This window comes from Brassica napus, chromosome C6, assembly GCF_020379485.1.
Source record: "Brassica napus cultivar Da-Ae chromosome C6, Da-Ae, whole genome shotgun sequence".
Lineage (NCBI taxonomy): Eukaryota > Viridiplantae > Streptophyta > Magnoliopsida > Brassicales > Brassicaceae > Brassica > Brassica napus.
The window spans coordinates 36093588-36117524 of NC_063449.1; the positions used below are offsets into that span (position 1 = coordinate 36093588).

General features: G+C 33.6%; 3 protein-coding genes and 1 pseudogene across 5 annotated transcripts; 2 read left to right on the top strand and 2 right to left on the bottom strand.

Annotated features, from left to right (window-relative positions):
- Nucleotides 1–793: 793 nt before the first annotated feature.
- On the top strand, nucleotides 794–3198 carry LOC111206927 (MLP-like protein 34). Its single transcript, XM_048760110.1, has 2 exons — nucleotides 794–1124; nucleotides 2684–3198. Exons 1-2 carry the CDS (start codon nucleotides 911–913, stop codon nucleotides 2959–2961), a joined length of 492 nt encoding a protein of 163 aa, XP_048616067.1. The 5' UTR covers nucleotides 794–910; the 3' UTR covers nucleotides 2962–3198.
- Nucleotides 3199–17808: 14610 nt separating this feature from the next.
- LOC106448511 lies at nucleotides 17809–22071 on the bottom strand (annotated as a pseudogene).
- Nucleotides 20431–21007, top strand: LOC111207028 (putative defensin-like protein 119). The gene is made up of 2 exons (XM_022704598.2): nucleotides 20431–20564; nucleotides 20703–21007. Exons 1-2 carry the CDS (start codon nucleotides 20516–20518, stop codon nucleotides 20873–20875), a joined length of 222 nt encoding a protein of 73 aa, XP_022560319.2. The 5' UTR covers nucleotides 20431–20515; the 3' UTR covers nucleotides 20876–21007.
- On the bottom strand, nucleotides 21852–23937 carry LOC106449831 (protein C2-DOMAIN ABA-RELATED 9). 3 transcript variants are annotated; one of them, XM_013891522.3, is made up of 5 exons: nucleotides 23739–23937; nucleotides 23459–23574; nucleotides 22574–22669; nucleotides 22192–22495; nucleotides 21852–22124 (listed from the first exon to the last, which is right to left on the bottom strand). In XM_013891522.3, exons 2-5 carry the CDS (start codon nucleotides 23570–23572, stop codon nucleotides 22081–22083), a joined length of 558 nt encoding a protein of 185 aa, XP_013746976.1. In that variant the 5' UTR covers nucleotides 23573–23574; nucleotides 23739–23937; the 3' UTR covers nucleotides 21852–22080. The 3 variants fall into 3 exon arrangements, with proteins under 3 accessions (XP_013746976.1, XP_013746977.1, XP_022560976.1); XM_013891523.3 differs by having other exon boundaries at nucleotides 23676–23917; XM_022705255.2 differs by having other exon boundaries at nucleotides 23459–23751.

The following is a 23937-nucleotide window of genomic DNA, read 5'->3' on the forward strand; positions in this document are numbered from 1 at the left end:
ATGTCCGGGTTTGTCTATCTCCTCTACATGCGGAGATAGAAGCACTACTCTGAACAATGAAATGCATGAAAAACTTACGCAAATTTCAGGTTACGTTTGCAACGAATTGTTCTCAGTTGGTGAAGATGATTTAGGAACCAAAAGAATGTCTAGCATTTGCAAAATTTTTGGAAGATATTAAGACCCTGAAAGAAGGTTTCACACGATTAGAGATTATCTATGCACCAAGGACGCAAAATTTAAGAGCGGATAGCCCGTCAGGAAACAACCGTCTTTTATCGTTCACATGGATCAAAATCTCCCGGGGTAGTTCACAAAATCAGTATGAGTCTCTAGTTGATGACAAAAAAAAAAAAAAAAGACTTTACTGTCTTTAGTTCTTAGTTAACATATCAAAATATTTGTGTATGTCCTTTTGGTGTTTTAAAGTTGAATTACATCTTCATTGTAACCATTTGAAATTTCATATTTATCGACCAAGAAAATATGATTCCAAACTTTTGGTTTGGAACATTATAAAACCAAAAGAAAGCGAAAGTTCAAGAAAAAAACATAGCAGAGGAGAAAAGAGAGCAAAGTTAGAATATCAGAGCTACCTGCTGCCAATAAGTAAGTATATCTGAGCAAAGATTTAACAACTGCGAAAATGAAAGCAACGGCGTGCATTATGTGATTGATGAATAGATCAGTTTATAAGTAATATATAAAATAATACGGCAGCTGTAAAATCATAATGATGGGGATGAGGTTCACAACAAATCATGAGATTATTTTAATGAACAAACTTTTCCTCATCAACAGTTACTCAACTATCCCACTACAAATATGGACTAAAGAGGTCACTAGAGAACTCACTCCTCTCTCATATCCCAATTTTTTTCTCAAGATAAGCATTATCAAAGGTATAAAAATGGCTGAGGCGGCAACAACCAAGGCGTCTACTTTGGTCGGGAAGCTTGAGACAGACGTGGAGATCAAAGCTTCCGCTGGAAAGTTTCATCACATGTTCGCCGGGAGACCACACCATGTCTCCAAGGCATCTCCAGGCAAAATTAAAGCTTGTGATCTTCATGAAGGTGACTGGGGAAAAGTCGGTTCTATCGTCTACTGGAACTACGTTCATGGCAAGTATACTTAATTCATACACTTTTTGATCTTCTAATCATTGGACTAATTAAACCAAGATTTATTAGGTCTAATAATATGAGGTATGCCACCGTCGTCTAGGTCCTTCAGTGGCAATAGTAAAGAGTTCTCTAATTAACCTACACGGCGATAACCAATATAATTAATACTACCACTTGAATATATGTCCTAATAATAAGATTTTTAACTAACATTCAAGTTATTCTCAAAGTTAAACCTATATAATATATATATATATATATTAAAAGAGAAGTATCCATTTAAAAATGTTTTTACTTCATTAATTAAATTTCCTATTTTTTTGCTTGTCTTTTTCAGTTGCATTTATGAAATATCCTAAAACGAATAAAACTGCCTAATTTATTACTTGTCTTTTCAGTTACATTAATGAAATATGCTTAAATGAATTTAAACTTTCTATTTTATTGTTTGTCTTTTTCAGTTACCTTAATGAAATATCCTTAAATAAATTTCGACATAATGTCATTTAATCAACAAAAAAAACTCATGAGTTATCCTTACGTGCATAATTTTAATAATGGAGATTTTAAAAAACGTGCATCATTAAAATGTTACCTAAAACATATAGCACTAATATATAACATGCATCAATAAAACTAGAATTTGACTCACACAATTGTACGGATATTATTTTCAGTTGATTAAATTAAAAAAATATTTATTTATTCAAAAAATATTTAAGAATTGCTATGTTTTTAAAAATTATATGGTATTATTTTCTCATAACTCATTTGTCTTTTGCTAAATTGTTAGAAATAAAATTTTAGCATAATATAACTCAGTTGTCATTTGCTAAATTTATGGTTTTTATTTATATTTTTTATTATTTAATTATAATATTTTCATTTTATATTTGATAGAGAAATGAATTTTCTTTCAAACAATATTTTTGTAAATGTATTTTTTTAAAAATAATCAATTTAAATTGTTATTATCATTGAATATAATTATTTTTGACATAATTTGAGTTTTCGTTTACATCAAAACTTATCATATTTTAGGATAATTTTAATTTAAAATGTAATTTTTATATTTTTCAAACAAATTCTAAAAATATTTTTTAAATATTTTGTTATAATTTTTTAAAAAAATATTGAGTTGCATTTCAAATAAAAAGGTAAAGATATTAAAAATATTCTAATTAAAATATGTAAAATTTAATATAGTTTTAAGGAAATGGTCAAAAAAAATTACACATAAAAAAAATCATGATTTTTGTTAACTGGGCGGATCATTATTTATATGATATCACAAACGAAAGAAAAATTTATGTTTTTACAATTATCTAATTAACTATGTATACTCATTTTTTATATTTTTTTATATGATATCACATATTCGTAAAAAAATAGATAGTTTAAGATGCAAAAAAATATATTTACTTAATGAATATAATATGAATGAATTTTACAAATACATCATTTAATAAAATAAATAATTAAAAATCGAAAATTCATACCCGCGCGCGCTCTGGCGCGGATCAGAATCTAGTACATTATTAAATAATTTGGTGCAGATGGAGAGGCAAAGGTGGCAAAGGAGAGGATCGAGGCAGTGGAACCGGAAAAGAACTTGATCACGTTCAGGGTTATAGAAGGTGATCTGATGAAAGAGTACAAAAGCTTCTTGATCACGATCCAGGTGACCCCTAAGCATGGGGGACCAGGGAGTATTGTGCACTGGCACCTTGAGTATGAGAAGATTAGCGACGAGGTTGCTCATCCCGAGACTCTCCTCCAGTTCTGTGTTGAGGTCTCCGAAGAGATCGACGAACATCTCTTGTCTGAGGAATAGAGGAGAGTACTCCTCATGTGACTTATATCCTATCAGTACTTGTGTGTGTGTGCATGGTTGAAGCATGTTGGTTTCAGTATTTAAAAATTCAATAAATAATCAGTGTAGAAATATTGAGTGACATATGAAATGGAAGTGCTGAATTATACATATATGTATTCTACTTTCTTGTTTGTTTAAGTGTGTTATTTTTGTCTTTAATAAAACTATAAAGCATGTGATATATGTTTGGATCAATAAGCCTCATTTTTCTACTTTCATATAATCTTTTAACAGTAACAAATAAATATCCTGGTTTGGATCTAGGTAATAACATCGTGATGAACTACAAACAACTAAGCTACATATCATGGTTTTTTGCTTTCATATATAGAGTTACGATGTAATTAAGCACATTCTACTAAAACAATATTTGTAATGACGCAAAGAAACATAATTCACCTTTTCTAACTGTAAGTGGTGAAATTGTGACATCGTCTCAGTCCCATGGAGCATCTTATCAGTCCCAAAAACAAATTGGAGATAGATTTTCTCATAGAACTATTTTTGGTAATGCTCTTTCGCTTGAAAGGACGAATGATATCTACAAGGAGCTTGCTACCCTATAATCTTTTGGATGGATCTGAGTAATTTTCTCTATAGTCAATCCCTTTTTAATTTTAACTAGATAATAATCTGTGCGCATGCGCGGCGTGAGTTTTTATATTCATGTTTATTAATTAAATGGTTTTAACATTTTGTAACGCTATAATCTTTATCGATTGTAAAATGACGAATACAAATGGTGGTCTCTTAAATGTATCATCGTTGTTAAAGAAGTAACATATTATAACTCATTTTAATTATTTTTAAGAGTTATTTGCACAAAAAGAAATTAAGTTTTGCGGCTGACAAAAATCACCAAAACCAGATTGGTAACATCGCTTGTAAAATGACGAAAGAGGATTAGGTTTTCTGCCCTCGATTTGTTTACTATTGACTCTCTATAAGTGATTTAATTTTCTACATCTATAAAATTGTGCTTTCGTTCTCGTTTTTGTTTCATTGATATGAGTTTTTTTCTTTTTTTTAACTACTTTTATGAATTTGGTAAATTACAGAAGTCTCAGTTAAAAAAGATGAACATCTGTAAAAATTAGTTCCACTTCAGATACATATCTAAAAATCACCGACAAACTCTATTCACATGGTTAGTGTTCAAATCTAATATATCAAGCTGTTATATAATATAAGTGCAGACTCAAAATATAAATGTATTTCAAATATATATTCACCAGTTTGGTCTAAAAATCATCTAATTCTAGAACAACAAATAAATTACTTATTTTCACTAGTAAAAATTCACCGCATAGCCACTACAATATCGTGGCTATAGAACAAATATTTGTGGCTATGAAAAAATCAGCCACACTTATTTGTCCGAAAATTACAGTGGCTATAGCCTCGTGACTAAAAACAATCGTGGCTAATAGCCACGCTTTTACCACGCGCGTTTTCGTTGCTCTTTTAGCCACAGTATTAATAAAAAAGCATGGCTATATATAATGGCTACCATAGCCACGGTTTTGTCACTTTCTTTATCGTGGCTACTTTAGCCGCGGTGGTGCTACTATTTTCTTAGTTGCTATTCTAGCCACGGTTGTGTCACCAATTCATTTGGTTTACGTAGCCACGATTTAGCCACTGTGTTTTAGTGGCTTTGTAGTAGCCACAGTTTTTTTAAAACATTTCGTTTGATTAGTTTTAAGTAGCCAATTTTTCATATTAGATATCCATTCAAATTATTAAACATTGCACATTCAATAAACACACAACTTCATATATATATAAAAGATAGTCTTAGGTTCAACATTCATAAAAACTTACATAGACAAGGTTAAGAGTTTTGAGTCTAAGAAGACTATCAAAAGACCTTGTTACAAAAGAGGTTATAAGATAAACAACCAACTTCTAAATGCCATTGGGAGGATTAGGCTGACCAGTTGTTGCTTGAGGCTGATCAAGGCTGATCAGAAGTCTGTCCAGTAGGTGCTTGCGGGGGCCTAAGTGTTTGGAGGACCTGATTGATTGCTTCCCTTTTTGCTGCAAACTCCTGCCTCATGTCTGAGACGTCCTGCTTCACCCCAGCAACGTCCTGCTTCACCCCAGCAACATCAGCAGTGACATTTTGGAGGCTTGTCTCAAGACCGCCCACACGCATCTCCAGCTCCAAGTTGCGGGCAAGACCATTGGGGACGCATGAAGAAGGCGCATGCTCCCTGTATTGTTCACTGCCCAGTCCGTAAACATATCCCCTCTTACTCTTAGCATTCTGTAAGAGAAATGAAAAAATATTCAAAACCAAGCAAGACCAAACATAAGATAACATAAGGCAATTTGATCAACTCAGGTAACACAATCAACATTGTAAATAAATTGATCATATGTAATGAAATTTTCAAAACAGAACAGAACATAAAAAATTCCCGAGAATGAAAATGTTAAGTGATCATACCTTCAGATAAGCTTTGTTTAACATGAGGCGAGAAGGAGCAGATGATGCACTTGGACTCCCGGGCGATCCTTCAGTGTTAGAGAGCTGTGTGGCTTCCATCTCAGCCTGAGTTACCAGTTCTTCAGCACGATAGTCCACAAAAGTCCCATCTGGTCGGGAGTGTGTCTCCCTGACAAGGGCAGTGTAGGATGGTGGTTCTCCCGAACCAGACGCTTACATCTGCAAAAAACAAAATTAGGAAGACAGATTAGAAAAAAAAATTCATAGTATAGACATGGAAGATACCATGTTATACGCTATCCTTGCAAAAGATCTAGGTCCTGCATTATGCTTGTGGCAACCTTTACCCACATGATCAGACTTGCGGCTTTTAGCAGCCTTCTTGCTTTTCTTTTTAGCTGCATCAGTCGCCCAATACTCCAGAAGGAGTGTCCAGTCGCTATCATTGATGTACTTTGGCTTCTTGTGTTACCTCTTCTTCTTGCTAATCCTTTCACCAATGGTTGTCCATGTTTCTTTCTTCCACAGACCGTAGACCAAGTCATTAAACTGAGACTCCCAGTAGAAATTTTGCTACAAAAGAAAACAAAACAGTAAGGGATTTAAAAACATGTAAGACGCATATATATAATGTATACTAGTCAATTACCACAAACGTTTGCCACCATGAATCCTTCCTTTCCTCAGGAACCTTCCTCCAACTCTTCCAAGGACCCATGTAGTATCCTTGCCAAGTTGCCCGGATGAAAGCATTGATAGATGGGTCAATACCAAACCTAAAATAATAACAAACATCAGTAACAGAAACAATACTATGACAAAATCCTACAGAAACTATCACAAAACAATCCTAACAGAAACAATCCTAAGCAATCACAGACAATTCAAATAACAGAAACATTCCAAGATGAGGAAGTGATCTTACCATAAAGCTCCATTCAGCTTATCGGGATGGAGATGTGGCTGTGCGAGACTAGTAGGTGAGTTGAGCATTGCATTAAGGGTCATTTGCGTGTAGCTGTTGGAACGAGATGAGGAAGCAGTATGGTTTAGAGCGGGTCCAGTAGCACCAGGAGGCATAGGAAGAGACCCAGCATGGTTTAAAGCGGGTCCAGTAGCACCAGGAGGCATATGAGGAGACGCATCATGTGTTCCAGGTACTATTGTTGAGTTCATCTGTTCACAACCAAAGAAAAAGACACATTAGTATACAATGACAAGCGACATTAAAGAGACAGAAACAGCGAGAGACATATCTAAAAAATGAAAACACTTTTCATGCAACAAGTGAACAAGAACACAAAGTAGACAGAGACTAAAGAGCTTACATATTCATCGTTTAGAGAAAACAAAGAGAGAAAGACAAATCTAACAAAGAGAGACATAAAGATAGTCATGCACCAAGAACACAAAGTAGACAGAGACAAAACAAAAGAAAAGCGAAACCCTAGATCAGAAACAAGAAATAAAAACATGCAATATTTATTTACCTTGAGAGGTGTGAGATTGAGACGGAGACGGCGAGGCTTGGAATTGGAGACGGCGAGACTAGAGGAAAACCGAAATATAAAACCCTTTTCAGCAAAGCCACGAAACTTAGTGGTTAATCGTGGCTATATTTAATAAGAACCGCGAAATTAAAACAATTGGGGCCAAAACCAAATAAATTGGAGCCAACCCAATTGGTTTACCAAAATTTCAGAGAAGCCACGAAATACCCACGCCATTACAGTGGCTAAATTTTAATATCAAGCGCCAAACAAAAAACAATTGGAGCCAAACCAATTGGTTTTGTCCCAATTTCCACATAGCCACTATATAGCCACTACACAATCGTGGCTATATTTAAAAACGCGAAACCACAAACACCCAACCCATAAACTACAATCCCCAAATCCCAAACCCCAAACCCTTTTCCATCAACCTTATACTCATACAACAACTACAATCCAAACCTTTCATACATATTCCATTTATTTTACATCATATAAATTTTTTTAACAATCTCACTACATATTTTACAACCTTACAATATATTTTACAATCTTAGAATATATTTGGCTATTCCGAATCACCGTCTGATTGTACCTCAACATCTGATACATATTCATCGTTTGGAGGATTCACCGAGGCAATATCATAATCAGACACATCGTCAACAACATGTGTTTCCACCCGTAACAATGAACTTTCCGCAACTTGGTCACTTCTATCATCCTGCCACGCAGTTAAAGCAATTTCTGACGTTTCTCGGATTCCTCGAGGAATAATTTTTGCGCATGCCCACCAATCATCGGCTGAATGTCGACGTACCCGTGGATAAGAAATAAAACATGGTTCATCACTGACTCTGCAGTTTCTAAATACACTTTCCATGAGATCAAGACATACAAGAGGATGTTTTTTGATACGCAAGGCGTCGGGTATCTCCCGTTACCATCATTTAAAAAACATTTAGTTCAAATCACAATAAAACCGTAAAACACTATGTAACAAAATAATATTTGAAGTCATACCTCACTACGTTCTTGCCACCATTCCTCTGGCATATCGATCTCACCAGTGTCCTCTGGCATATCGATCTCACCAGTGTCCTCTTTGATTGTAACTCCGGTACGGTTTTTTAATCGCATATAAACGGTACGTTTCCGTTCATAGTCATAATGGTTTTTGATTTTGTTGTAATTATAATTTTTACCAGTCCTTTGATAAAACTCGGTAACTAATCTCTTTTTACCCTCCTTACTAGGATGAAAATTTACATAACCATCCATTTTCAGCTCACGGTCGATATATTTCTAAAAATACTTGATGCATGTGATCCGACCATAGCTTATTTGGCTACAATGTTTCATACATTTAAAAATAATAATAATAAGATTTCTATATATGCACAAATCTAAAAGATTAAATAAACAATTTGCATGGAATGATATATATGTATTTATTGGTCAAAACATACCTCTCTGGTGTTTAGGATGTTCGAAGCACGTTGATGCGTAGGTGAAGAATCCATAGAACATGCAAATTCTTTAGAAACTTTTTTTCTTTCTATTTTGTTGTTGTGTTTTCACTTCAAGATGCAAATCTAATTTATAGACACATCATTAAATATGTAACCAAACAAATCAGTATGTTTTAAATATTGCATTAAGTGATTGATGGTGGTTGAACCAATAATAGCTATTGGTTAATTAATTTTACATACGTGAAAAAAGATGGTAGTTGAATTTCTCATGCAAAGGTAATTCTTGGTGGTTGTATACAAATGCTTTTATGTAACTGAGATAGAGAGATAATTAATTTTCAAAAGTTTCAGCAAATAAATGAGAAAAACACACTTATTCACTTGTTGCAAGTTTACTTGAAAAAAATTAAGCAAAAACTCAACATCTGCGGAATGACGTTTTACTTTGCATTCCATGTATTTTTTTGATTGGTAAAATTTTAGCGGAATCACGTTTTTCCGCCATTACACGATTACGCAAGTGCTACCAATCAACGCCATAGTTTCAAATCATGGTTTTTCATCAAACATCAAATCTCAAGCACATAACTATATATATACACATATATTTTTCACTTACCAGGTAATACAAATTGATCATATTTTGCATATTGCCTTCGTGGTGACACATCAACAAGACCAGATGGATGTATTCTCATACCGTGATTTTCCGTGGTGTCAAACCACGAACATTTAAAAATCATGACTTTCAAGCCAACATCACCATGATACTCCACCATCATAATCTCCTGTATGAGGCCATAGTAGTTTGTTTCATTGGTTCCAGGAACACAAACACCATAATGTTGAGTTTTCCTATTTTGACAGTGGCTATGTGTGTGGAAAGTGTATCCTCGTGTGTGGTATATTGGCCAAGACCTATAATTGCGCCTAGGACCTTGTACAAAATCCAAAATCCACATAGGAAATGTGTAAAACTGAGTTGCATCATTAATCTTCAATAGAGTAACATTGTTATAAATTACAAGTTTAATTAAATAAATTGTGGAACTTGATGATATAAAAATAGAAACTCACATAGTCTTTGCCCCACTCTGCAAACTTGGTGTCTTTCGCTTTTTGCATTGCAGCTGGAGTAATATCAGGAATACTTCGCATCATATATTCTTCAAACATCCTGCACACATTTAAAATATTAATTATGTAACTAGAAATATGTATTTATATTATATTTTCATAATATTAAAGTACCTTTCATATGGATCAAATGTTTTACAGTTGAGCATCATAAATATCTGAAGAACGGTGTTATCTTCATCATTTAACCAACCAGTTGAGCATTGACCACTGATTCTTCCTTCATGGTAAAACAAAGGTGGTACATCCGGATAATTGTATGAGAAACGAATATCACTTGGACCTTCTGGAATGCTTATGATTTTAGGATTCCCAAAAAAATTTGAGGATGCTCTTGAAATCTCTTCGTTTATCCATTGTGCAACTATCGAACCTGCAATTCGTGCTTTGTTTTTGACCATCTTCTTCAAAGGGTACATGTATCTTTCAAATACATACATCCACCTAAAATGGACGGGGCCACCTAAGGCTACCTCATCTGGAAGGTGCACAAGAAGATGTTCCGTAACATCGAATAACAATGGAGAAAATATCTTTTCCAAGTTACAAAGCTTCACACCGATATTTGCCTTTAAAAGACCAACATCTGATTCTTTCAAAATCTTCGAAGAGATATCTCGGAAAAAAAGAGGGCAATATCTGTAAACAAAACATTAAAGTTATAACATCAATTATAGTAAATTTTAAAATGATATAAAAAATAAATACCTCTAATTACTGTATGAACATTTTTTGGAAGAAGTTCAGCGAACGCATATGGATATAGTCGTTCCATTATGACATGACAATGATGACTTTTCAGTCCATGTAGCTTTAAATTGCTTTCGTTAATACATCGACTAAATTTGGAGGCGTATCCATCGGGAAATTTTATGTCATTTTTCAGCCACAGAAGGAATTCTCGCTTTGCCGCATTTGACAGACTGAATATTGGCACGGGCATCGTTCCATCCTCTTTCATCTCTAAATCACGCCTTTTGCATAGTCCTGAAAGATCTAATCTGCTTTTGATATTGTATTTGTCTTTCCAGGAGCATTTAACAATGTGTTTGTGAGGTTATCGAAGAAGTTTTTCTCAATGTGCATGAAATCAAGGTTATGCCGAAGAAGATGAGTTTCCCAATACGGTAACTACCGGAAAATACTCTTCTTTACCCAATTGTGAGTAACTCCTTATTCAGATATTGTCTTGGATGGATTATCATGTCCATCCCTCCACATTCAATGGACTTTGATAAACCTTTTATATTATTTATCCTTTCACGCAATATTTCTTCTCAGGTCAACCATGGTGGACGAGGATCTATAACTGTTTTTCCTCTAAGGATGATCTTCATCTAAATACCTTATGTGGCAATCAAACCAACTATGTTTCTGTCCATTACGTAACCAGAACGCACCTGTCTCATCTTGATAATATGGGCACGCCAACCGACCATGCGTCATCCAACCTGAAAGCATCCCATACGCTGGAAAATCGCTTATCGTCCACATCAACACTGCTCGCATTATGAATCTTTATTTCCTTGAAATATCATATGCCTCCACACCATCCTTCCACAAACTCTGTAATTCTTCAATCAACGGCTGAAGGTAAATATCTAAGCTTTTTCTTGGATGTTTGGGCCCGGGAATTAGCACCGAAAGGTAAAAGAATTCTCTTTTCATACACATTCCCGGAGGCAAATTGTATGGAGTTACAATAATGGGCCAAAGGGAATGTGCTTCGCCATTCATACCAATCGGATTAAACCCATCTGCTGATAAGCATAGATAAATGTTTCGGCTTTCAGCAGCAAATCCAGGATATAACTCATTAAAGTGTTTCCACGCTATGGCATCAGATGAGTGATGTATTTCTCCTTCCGGAGTCACATGTTCCTTATGCCACCGCATATTGGAAGCCGTCGCCTCGAGTTGGTATAAACGTTTCAGACGATCTGCAATTGGCAGGTAAAACATTCGTTGTTTCGGTTTGTTTTTACCTTTTCCATTCTTCGGGTAGTAGCGATCTTCTCCACAAAACCGGCAACTGACCAACTTCGCATCTTCTCCTTTCCAAAATAACATACAATTCTTCACGCAAACGTCAATCTTCTGTACGGGTAACCCAAGCGCTCGTGTCAGTTTCTTTGTCTCGTAAAATGTTGCGGGAGCTTTATTTGGCTGCGGAAGTATGTTTTTAAATACTTCAGATATCTCATCTATACAAGCATCTGGTAGATTATAATCTGTCTTCACTTTCATCATCCACGAAGCAAGAGACAACTGAGATATTCCATCTGCACATCCTTGGTAGAGAGGTTGAGTGGCTGCTTCAAATGCTTCAAAAACACTATCGTGATATGGTTCCGCTATGTCCGTCTCTTCTATAGATTACAGCATGTAAGGTGGCGCAATGTCTTCTTGTACTTCTGGAATATTCTGGTGGTGATCTTCATAAGCATTCCAAATAGGATTCTCCCACATTTCTTCTTCACCCGTCGAATGATTCGCCCCGGAACTCTCACCAACATCGTAGAATTTCTCTCCGTGACTCGTCCAAACATAATAATTTCCCTTAAAACCGTATAAGAATAGATGTCTTGCGACAACTCTTGCTTCTCGTTGCTTCACATTTTTGCATCGAGCACACGGACACAATAAAGTTTCTCTTTCTTTGTAATCTGCTCGATTACACACAAATTGAATAAATGCATCAATACCTCCGAGAAATACTTCTGAAACGTGATTACTCTCAGGATCAATCCTTTGATCCACCCATTCTCTAGACTGAAAGTAGAAAGGCATTTTGTTTAGAAAATTTGAGTGAAGAACAAAAGTTCTAAATGTTACGGTTGTGAAGTGCATATATATTACAAATAGCTACTCCATAGCCACGAACAATTCGTGGTTTTTTTTAAATATTACAGGCGATTGAATATTTCTCTGCCATGGACTGAATAAAGTACATATAGCCACGACACAGCCATGAACAAACCATGACTATATCTCATTTCGTCAAACGATTAGACGTAACACTTCCTTTTCGATGTCGGCACAAAAAAACAAAAAGTTGCCACTATGTTCTTAGTGGTAAATTTGTGGCTATATTTGTTACCACGAACATTTTGTTGCTTATAGCCACGCTTTTTTTTTTCGTGACTACACCGTGGCTTTATTTAGATTTACCGTGGTTTATTTCTGTTCGTGGCTAAAACGTGGCTAAAACGTGGCAATATCGTGGCTTGTATTTTGTAGGCACGAATTTGTAGTGGCACTTCAGTGGCTATGCGGTAGATAGGATATTAGGGAGAAACAAATATTAGACGAATGATCAAATCTCTCATTCTTCGAACAAACACAAAGGAGGTGATTAGATTTTTGTCATGAAAATTTTTTGTATGCTTAATCAATTTGTTAGTTATTTTAATAAAAATGATTCTAAGAATTATTTTAGTGATGATACGTGGCTACGAAAACATGTTGTAATGCTACAAAAATAATATGTAGGGGATAAAAATCATTATGCAGACCGTAACTGGTAATTTTTTGTTTGGTAAATCGGTTTTGCTTGACGTTCCCTTTTTTCTTTGACGGAAAACACTTTAGATTTTCATCATTATTGGTTAAGCATAGCAAATACATGTCTTACTCCAACTTGTCTACATTAATCCCAGAAAATGCGTTATTAATGTCTTATGCTAATTCTTATAAAAGCAACATATGCCCCAATTAGTGAATGTATATGAAACTAAATCACAGAGAGAACCTTTCAAGAACCTCTTTATACCAACAAAGGCCAATCGTTCCAAAACCTCTCCTTTCTCGTTCATAGTGAATGTATTGTTTTTCTTTAAAACTCTACGGTTGCCCTGGATTCAATTTATAAAAACAAATGCCTTTTAAGAACTTACGAGTAATTAATTCATGCTTGACAGTTTTTTATTTTATATTTTGGATTCGACGTTTTAAAATAAAAAGTATGAAAGCTCTTTTTGTTGTTATCAAGTGAGTATAACTTGAAATTGGATGGGTAGAGTGATGACTGATGCGCATATTGAATTTCAGAAACTGTCGTCTTACTTTGACATAGTTTCATAATTACATTCACAGCTGTGCTGATCGAACGAAGCTTCACTCAAATGTTAGATAAAATGCATGAGAAGATGAGTTTACTTGGAACACAATGAACGTTGCTTACTCTCGTTCGAGGAAACTGGCTGATGCTAAACAAATGATTAATTTGGAAAGTAAATATAGACTGGAGTCTGCTGTCCTTTCAGTTTTCATTTGATGTTTTTTTTTTGAAAATTATAAATAAATTTTGGTCTAATGTTTTCAATATTTGTATACGAATGGTGATACAAGAAACTCTATTTGATTTTAATCCTTTTTAAGCCAAAAAAAAACTCTATTTGATATTAACTACTAATTGATTTGTTTCCCTGTTTCCAAATATATTTCTTTCCATGTATTTAAATATATATTAACTACTAACTGATTTGTTTCCCTATTTCAAAATATATTTCTTTCCATGTATCCAAAATATATATTAACTACTAGTTTATTCGGTTCCCTTAGTCCAAAGTATCTATTAATACTAATTCATTTGCTTCCTTGTATCCAAAATATATATTAACTACTAATTGATTTATTTTCCTATTTTATTTCATTCCATATACCATTTTTGTAAATATATATATACATAACTCTATAAATATAATATGTGTGTACACTACCATTACCCATTATATTGCTCTATTCTTTAAGAAAATTCTCTCCAAACTGTATCGTCAAAAATGACTAAAGCCTCTATTTTTGCTTTCTTCATGATAATCTTCCTTCTAGGTTTGTTTACATTTACAATCTTATAATCATATGAAAAATCTGTATTTTGAAAATAGTAACTATTCATATTTTCAACTATTTACTTATTTATCTTATTATATTTATAACTAAAATTTGAACTAATGTTTATAATCTTTGTATAGGAATATCAATGCAAGAAACTCAAGGACAGCAAATGTGTCACGATCTTGCAATAAAATCAAACTGTAATGATGGCGCATGTACCAATCTGTGTAAGCTGAAATGGAATGGAAGCGGCTCGTGCTTTCAAAACCAACAAGTTTTCAGTTGTTTATGCAATTTTATTTGCAAATTTTAAATTTATTTATTTTTATCTACATGTTCCAATTTATAATTTATCTATTTAAATTTATTTTGGCGCTTTTTTTAATTTTATATGGTTCCGTTTTCCAGCGGGAACGAAAATGGTTTCGGTTGAAATCTATTAAATAAAAAAAACAAATGCTTCCATTACAGAAGCACGAGTAAGCGCACTCTGTTTTGCTTATATTGTAACTTTTAGCTTACATAACGAAGCTATTATTACATACATACTACCATATAGGGCTGGGCAAAATATCTGAAAACGAAGAACCGATCTGAAATTGACCAGAAAATCAGAATCATGAACCTGATCGGACCCGGGATAAATAACTGAATGAGTCCTAAATTGATGTATCCGAAGAACCGGTACCAAAACCGATCCGAATCGAGAACCGAATGAGTATCCGAAGATATCCAAAATGTATATATATATATATTAACAAATATTATTTATAACTATATGTATAATTATTTTAATAATTTAAATTTAAATTATAAATTGAATATATTAGTTATTTTCAATACTTTTGTGTATTTTCTGATAAAATATGATAGTTTGGATAGAAATACTCAGACAAAACCGTATATAATGAGTATTTTTGGTACATTTGCGTACTTTGGATACAAAATACCCAAACCAAATCGGGTAATATGGTTACTTTGGGTACTATTATCCAAATATGGTTACTTTGGGTATTATTATCCAAACCCGTTTCAGATACATTGGTTATTCGATTATTTTCAGGTTTTTTTGCATCAGAACCGAACCCACCCGGACCCGGGAGGACCCGAGACGAACCAGGCCCGAAATTTTGTAATACCCGAACGGGGCCTAATTTCCAAGCCCGAAAAACCAGATACCCGAAAGAACCGACCCGTACCCGAACAGGTATCCGAATGCCCATGCCTACTACCACATAATTAAGATGCTTATTCAAAGTCGCCTACCACCTGAAATCTTAATCCATTCAAGCTGAATCTCGACTTCACCGCACTGGACATTCCTCAACACAAGAATCATGTCCTGAACGATCTTGCCATTATGATAGAAGATTCTGCTCTCTTCAGACAAGCAGTTTTCTCTGGTGGGCAACACTCTCTTGATCTCTGTTCCACCTGGAAGTTCTTGCAAACCTAGTTTATGAACCTCTAGGAACGGCTTGATAACGATCTGCGCATCTCCCATCTTATCGTGCGATGTAAATGTATCTTTATCATACACTATCTGCACTCATAATAAATCATTCAGAAACACTGTTAGACAGTATAACACGTCGGAACTTGAGATGGATCTTGGTTATTTTTTCTGACAATGTAGAAAAGCTAACATCGATGACCTATCTTTGCGTTTGTTGGTGCAACGCTTTGCATTTCTTGTTGTTGCCATCGTATTTCTCTGTTTCTTGTTGCCATTATATTGCTGTCAAAAATTGAAAAATTGATAATAATATCTGTACATTTTTACCAAAAAGAAAAAAAAAACGCTATGCATTTTCATTGCACTTCAAAAAAGCAATCCTGCAAAAAGTTTGTGTAGATATACAAATACAAATTCATCTATCAAGATCCATATATCTTGAAATTCGATGTGGATCATGAGCTAACTCTCATGTAGGCTTAGGTATTTTGGGTATTAGTTCGGTTAGAGTCGGTTATTTCGAATATTTCGGTTAGGAGATTTTAGTATTCATTTAGGAACTGCCATTTTCGGTTTGGATAGTTTTGGATCATTGTCAGTTCGAATAATAAAACTAGGAATCGGCTAATACCTGGAAAAAGTCAGATGTCGTTAGGTTCTGGTTTGGTTATTTCGGATGACTGGGATAAAATATTGAATATTTTGAGTAAAATATCGTGTAATCCGGATGATTCAGATAAAATCTCGGATAATTCAGATTATTTTGATTAAAAGTACCTTGATACTTTAGAATCATTTCAGATAGTTGGGATAAATTTTTCTTTCAAATATTTTTGGATTTAGTAGATTTCAAATTATATAGATATATATTTGTTCGGTTTATGGTTCAGTTTCAATTTGGTATAGATATTTCGGATATAGAAACATATGAATCTTTTGTATATTTAAAATTTTCAATCCACTTCTGGTTTCAATTATTTCGTTTCGATTAAGCTCTTAGTAAAATGACACACCTACTCTTAGGACTTAATTGGTTGGTGTTATAGCTATAAGTTTTTTTCTTTAGAATTTAGGTTGTAGATTTTGGAAGTGATTTTAATTTTTTCTTGTTGAGATATATTTCCAAAGATATTCAAAGCAATAAATAAATCAAATGAATCAAGCTTTAGAATGACTAAAAAGCGCTAAACTTTAGCTTTAGGTGATGGTTGTGAGTGCTCTACACAGTCTGAGTTCTCTACAACAATAAAAATGAAGCAATCAAGACTTAGTAAGAAAATCTAAGGCTATAGCCCAACTTTAAAAAAAACAATTGGCTCTAGAAATAATTTTTTTATAGCTTTATGGGCTTGATTAGTTAGTGACGTAGTCTTAGTTCTTTCTTTAGAATTTAGGCTGTAGATATTTTGACTATGACTTTATGTTTTTTGCGGTGATTTATTTCCAAAGACATTACTAGCACTAAATAAAAGCTTTAGAAAAAACTGATTTGTAAAGCTGACATCTTTCTTTTTTTAATTTTTTTGCTATATTATATTTGAAAACTAAATAATAACTGTTTCACAAAATAGCTTACACAATTTTTATGGCTCTTTCCAATCACCCTATGTTTAATGCTTTTAAAATTTTGAAATAATTCTACAATAGTAAAATCTAAAATTATAATGATAAAAACTAGTGCTTAAATTTTAAAGTAAAATATTTGAAACTACACGCTCTACCAATCAAGTCTTTAAATTAAGGATTTGCTTTATTTTTTCAAGAGTAAAAAAAAAAAAAAAAAATATATATATATATATTAAGGATTTAGGGTCATATTCAACATGCACAACTAATGACCAATGCAGAGCCTTTAAAAAAAATCTGATGAGACAAATACAAACTCGTCTTTGCATAAATATAAGTTCATCTCCAACCCAACTCCAGAAAACTATTTTAGTGTGACTTTACACTATTTTAGTGTAACCATGATGTCTTCTTCGATCCTAAGAGAACAAAAATGCTCGCATTTAAATCACGATAAAAACAACTAAAAAAACAAAGATTGTTATCAACATACATACCTTCGCGTCCAAGACCACTGAAGCCTGGACCAGCAGTCAACTTAAGCATGATCTCTATTTCCCCACACTCCATATTCCTTAACCTAAGAATCATGTTTTGTATGATCTTCCCATTGCTCCAAGTGATGGTGCTCTCTTCAGCCAAACCGTTGGTCCTCCCTAGACGGATCCTCTTGATTGCACAACCATTGGGGAGCTTCTGGAAGTCCAACTCCATCTGATGCGCTTCCAGGAACGGCCTCAGGTCTATTTCCGTATTACCCATTTTGTCATCTCCCGAGAATCTGTCTTTATCATACACTGTCTGCATAAACAGAAGCATGTTATGAGCCAAAGGTTTATTAAAGATCGACGCATACAACTTCAATCAAAGTCTTCCAGACGACTAAACTATAAGTCGGCTGGTCAACGCAAAGGTTATTTTTGCAATTGACTTTGAAATCTGTTATCTGAGACGACTGAAAAATAAGTCGTCTACTTTTGTTTGGTTAAAAAAAAACTCCAAAAAGCTAGACGATTTACATTTCAGTCGTCATAGGTTAGTTTTGCATTTGACTGGATTATTTCAGAAGTTTGACTTTCCTGGACGACTTACATTTCAGTTGTCTGGTGAAAAATTGAAATATCAATATTTTATTTAAACTCGACGACTTAAAATTAAGTCGTCATAGGTTAGTTTTGCAATTGAAAAATAAAACTTCACTATTTAATTATCTATATACGACTTACAATTAAGTCGTCCATCCGACGACTTACATGTAAGTCGTCCAGGATTTACGAGGTTTGACATGTAAGTCGTCGGACGGACGACTGAATTGTAAGTCGTCTATAGATAATTAAATATTGAAGTTTTATTTTTTAATTGCAAAACTAACTTATGACGATTTAATTGTAAATCGTCGAGTTTAAATAAAATATTGATATTTCAATTTTTCACCAGACGGCTGAAATGTAAGTCGTCCAGGAAAGTCAAACTTCTGAAATAATCCAGTCAAATGCAAAACTAACCTATGACGACTGAAATGTAAGTCGTCTAGGTTCTTTGGAGATTTTTTTGTAACCAAACAAAAGCAGACGACTTATATTTCAGTCGTGTCAGAAAACAGATTTCAAAGTCAATTTCAAAAATAACCTCTGCATTGACCAGACGACTTCCAGGTAAGTCGTCTACAGCCAGACGACTTACCAGGTAAGTCGTCTGGACGAACAGATCTGGAAAAAAACTCGATTCCATACCTTAAATTGGTGAGATAACTTCCTTAACACACATAAGGCTTCTCCAAGCACACAGAATCTCAAACAAAAGTGGCACACCCAGAATCGTTAGCTTCTACGACTCTATGAACCATAAAAAATGTAGAATCTAAATCTGGAGTTTTTTTAGCTGAATGTGGAGAGAAAGTGAGAGAGATGTTGTGTTTAGTTTATAAGAATGGAGAAAGAAGAAGGGTAAATCGATTTTGAGATCATTAAGAGATTCAAATTGGTTGTTCATGGTGGTTGGAGTATTGATGACAATGACAATCTTGTAATTACTTGAAGATGATGAGGGTGAGAGAGTAAAAATGTCATTTTCGAAAGAAAAAAAAAATTTGATGGCATTTTCGTGAATTATATGAACTTGTGGGGGTGAATAGGGCAAAACTAATTTACAAAAAAAAAAAGGTTAGTTTTGTGTTTGACTTTGAGTTCTAGATTAATTTTGCAAAAAACCCAATAATCAAATAGAAAATATTTTTCAAAATAATATATTGCTGTGAGTTTCAAATAAATAAAAAGATAAATATATATTTGTATATATAAAAGTTTATCATATGTTAATAATTTTATTTTTGTATAAGAATATTACATAGTTTACAAAGTTTAACCCGTTTTAACAATGAATTAAAATTATTTAAATGAAAGTATTTTTCAAAATAAAATAGGTTAAATTATTGATTTAATATAATCTTTTCATATTTAATTCTTATAATATTTCTGTTTAAATATAATATAGACTATAAATATAAATTTATAAAAAATAGCATAAAATTTTTATTTATTTTGGTTTTCTAATAAAAATTTAATTACCATTAATTTATAATAATACTATATTACTAATTACAAAATTAATTAATGCATTATTTAATAAAAATATATATAAAAATCAGTGGGATTTTGTTTTATTTTAATTATCTCAACAGATTTTATTATAACTAATGATAAAATTCAAATTTATTGTAAAAATTGATTTATTAATATTATATTTATTGATTATTAAGATTTCCTAGAGATGTTATTTATTTGATTGATTAATACAAATAATTAAATATATCATATTAAGTAATTAATTCAGTGATCCTATTATGATTTTTCAATAGTAGATAAAAATAGTGATTCTATTTTAATAGAAAAGAATTTTTCAAAAAGATCCATAATATATATTGACTACTAACTGATTTTTTTCTCTATTTCCTTATTTCATACGATATACCATTATAGTAAATATATATGTATATATATGTATGCATCTAACTCTATAAATATAATATTTATGTACACTACCATTACAAACGTTGCTTTGTTCTTTCAGAAATTCTCTCCAAACTGTATCGCGAAAAATGACTAAAGCCTCTATTTTTGCTTTCTTCATGATCATCTTCGTTTTTGGTTTGTTTACCTTTACCATTTTTTAAGCATATTAAAAATATATTTATTTTGAAAATAATCACTACTCATAATTTCCACTATGTACCTATTTATCTAATTATATTTATAATTTTAAAATTTGGATTAATATTTTTATAGGAATGGTGATTCAAGAAACTCAAGGACAAATGTGTCATGCTCTTGGAATGGAATCAAACTGTAATGATGGCGCATGTGCCAATCTGTGTAAGCTGAAATGGAAGGGAAGCGGCTCGTGCTTCTCAAACCAACATGTTTACAGTTGTTTATGCAATTTTCCTTGCAAAATTTAAATTTATCTATCTTTATCTAGATGTCATAATTAAATGATTTTGCTATCTTTTCTAATTTTATATGGTTTGGTTTTCTCGCGGGAAACGGAACGGTATCGGTTGAAATCTATAAAAGAATAAACATTTCCATTACAAAAGCAGAGGAGTACTCTGTTTTGATTATATCGTAACTTGTGGCTTACGTAACGAAGCTATTATTACACACATACTACATAGAGAACCATTAACATGCTCATTCAAAGTCTCCCACCACCTGGAATCTCAATCCGTCCAAGCTGAATCTCGACTTTACCGCATTCGACATTACTCAACACAAGAATCATGTACTGAACGATCTTTCCATTATAGTAGACGATTCTGCTCGCAAGTGTCAGTTCCTCGTTCCACTCTGGGTTACCGTCTTTTCCACCTTACGACTCTTCAGCTTCTTGTGAAGTTTCACGAATTTTAAACATCGATTAGAAGGCATGCAAGATATAAACCCTAAAATGAAAAAAAATTCATATACTAAAGCTATTTATTTTTTCATCTCTATAGGCTAAAATTTAAATATCTTAAAATGATTATAAATTGATATCGATCATGTTTCTTAAGGTATTCTTTGATCCTTATACGAAGAGTATAAACAGAGATATATATCAAGAACTATAGACATAAACATTCAACAGATCAAAATCAAGAAACCAAGAAAGACCAAAACGGAGCAGAATCAGAGAGAGAATGAGACTTGCATTTCCATGGTTATAAATATAATGACATAAGGGTCATAGCTAAGAGAGTCTCGTCTAGCGAGATTGATCCCTTCACTCGAATTCTCATAAGATGGTGGAACTTGCAGGTGTGTGGTGGTGAAACGCTATACATTTTCATTACATTTCAACAAATCAACCCTGCATATATATTTGGGTAGATACTACAAATATAAATGCATATCATCTATATCTCATGTTACCTGAACAAAAGAAGAAACTTGAAGAGGTTCTAGAATTTCAGGGTTTGCTTTATTTCTTCAATAGTAAAAACATACAAATATATAGTAAGGGTTTATGGTTATATTCAACATGTACAACTAAAGACCGAAGCAGAGACTTTTTACAAAACCAAAAAAAAAGTCTGATGAGACAAAGACGAACTAGTCTTTGCATGAACAGAAGGAAAAAAACAACACCCACATCTTCAACGTCTCTGTTCATCATTTCTGCATCTTAGTCCAATTGTTTTGTTTGCATCCATGATGTCTTCTTCGATCCTAAGAGAACAAAATGCTCGCATTTAAATCACAAAGAAAAAACAAAGGATTGTTATTATTAACATACCTTCTCGTCCAAGACCCTTGCAGCCTGGACCATCAGCCAACTCAAGCATGATCTCCAATTCACCACACTCCACATTCCTTAATCTAAGAATCATGTCTTGTATGATCTTCCCATTGCTCCAAGTGATGCTGCTCTCTTCAGCCAAACAATTGGTCCTCCCTGGACGGATCCTCTTGATTGCACAACCATTGGGGAGCTTTTGGAAGTCCAACTCCATCTGGTGCGCTTCTAGGAACGGCCTCATGTCTATTTCCGCGTCACCCATCTTGTCATCTCCAGAGAATCTGTCTTTATCATACACCGTCTGCATAAACAGAAGCATTATATGAGCCGAAATGCTCTTGTGGTGAAAGATTTCCAAAAGAAAAACATGAGAGCTTACCATACGGATTGGATCAGTCACATCTTTGATGGTAAGGGCCAGTTGTTCGTCCCACACTGGATTACAGTTACTATTGATCACACGCGTCTTCACTTTCTGAAGAAATGACATAAAAAAGGATTTAAACGAATGACTTACACGGTAAAAATGGAGACAGAAAAAGCAAAACATAAAGACAAAATCATCTGAACCAAGTCAATCATGTCCGTTTTCAACTATCTTAAAACTCTCATATGACTTGGAGAGATGACCCTTCAACAGCATTATATGTAATAAAAATGTTCATGTGCCATTTACAATAATTAATTAAGACTAATGTTTATTAGCGTTGGGAGATGATATGGTCCTTCAACAAGATTATGCATGAGCGTAGACATCTACCATTTCCAAGAAAACCAATGCTATTAGTTTTGGGAGATTTGACCCTTCAACAAGATAGTCGACTGGACATGTACCGGTTTCAATTTTTTTTTTTTAACTAAATGTTATCAGTTTAACAAGATTGACCCTTCAACCAGATTGTGTACCGCAAATGAAAGTAAATGTAGTTTGTTGCTTAGCAAATATGACATGAAACAAAGATCAAAATGAGAACTTTGTCACATGGTGGGAACCAAAACCGTCAGATGGTGAATCAAGTCCGTCACATTGTGGCTCCTCCATGTGACTAACAAGTCTATATGATCTATAACTCTTTCACATTTACTCTAAAGCAATAAGATTTGTTAAGGTTAACACAATTTGCTATGATCTTTAGATTGCTTAAGAGATTTTATCCAATGCAAAAAAATATGTCAAGGTTTCACATTTTTACTACAAAAGCAATAAGCTTTGTTCAGTAAAGAATCAAACCCAAAAACAAATGAACCCCGAAACAAAACAAACCTGATTAGCCAATGTGACAACAACATAAGGATCACTGGTCGTGGAATCACGAATCGCGAGATTAATCCCTCTTTTCACATGAACTCTCATAACCCCTAGCTGTTTATCCTCCATTGCTGCAAATTCCATCCAGAAACAAACAAAAATGTTTAAATTTTTTTTTTTTCAAATCAAGCGAGACCTACATGAGATATCGAAGAAGCACACAAACCCTAACCTGGATTTGGTGTTATTTATAAAACAGGACGTCGATTTTGCTAGAAAGATAAGAGAGTTTTACAAGAAACATCGACGTTGATTCGATGAGGACTTCCAAAAACAATATCGACAGATCCATCCGTTGTTTTCGGATGACCGATTTCATCGCTGCTCCTTTGCTTTCTTTAGGATTCTTGATTCTTCCTTCCTTCGAATTTCTCACACATGACGTATCCTTCCTTCTCCATTTTTTTTGTTTTGTTTTACTCCCTATATGTTCT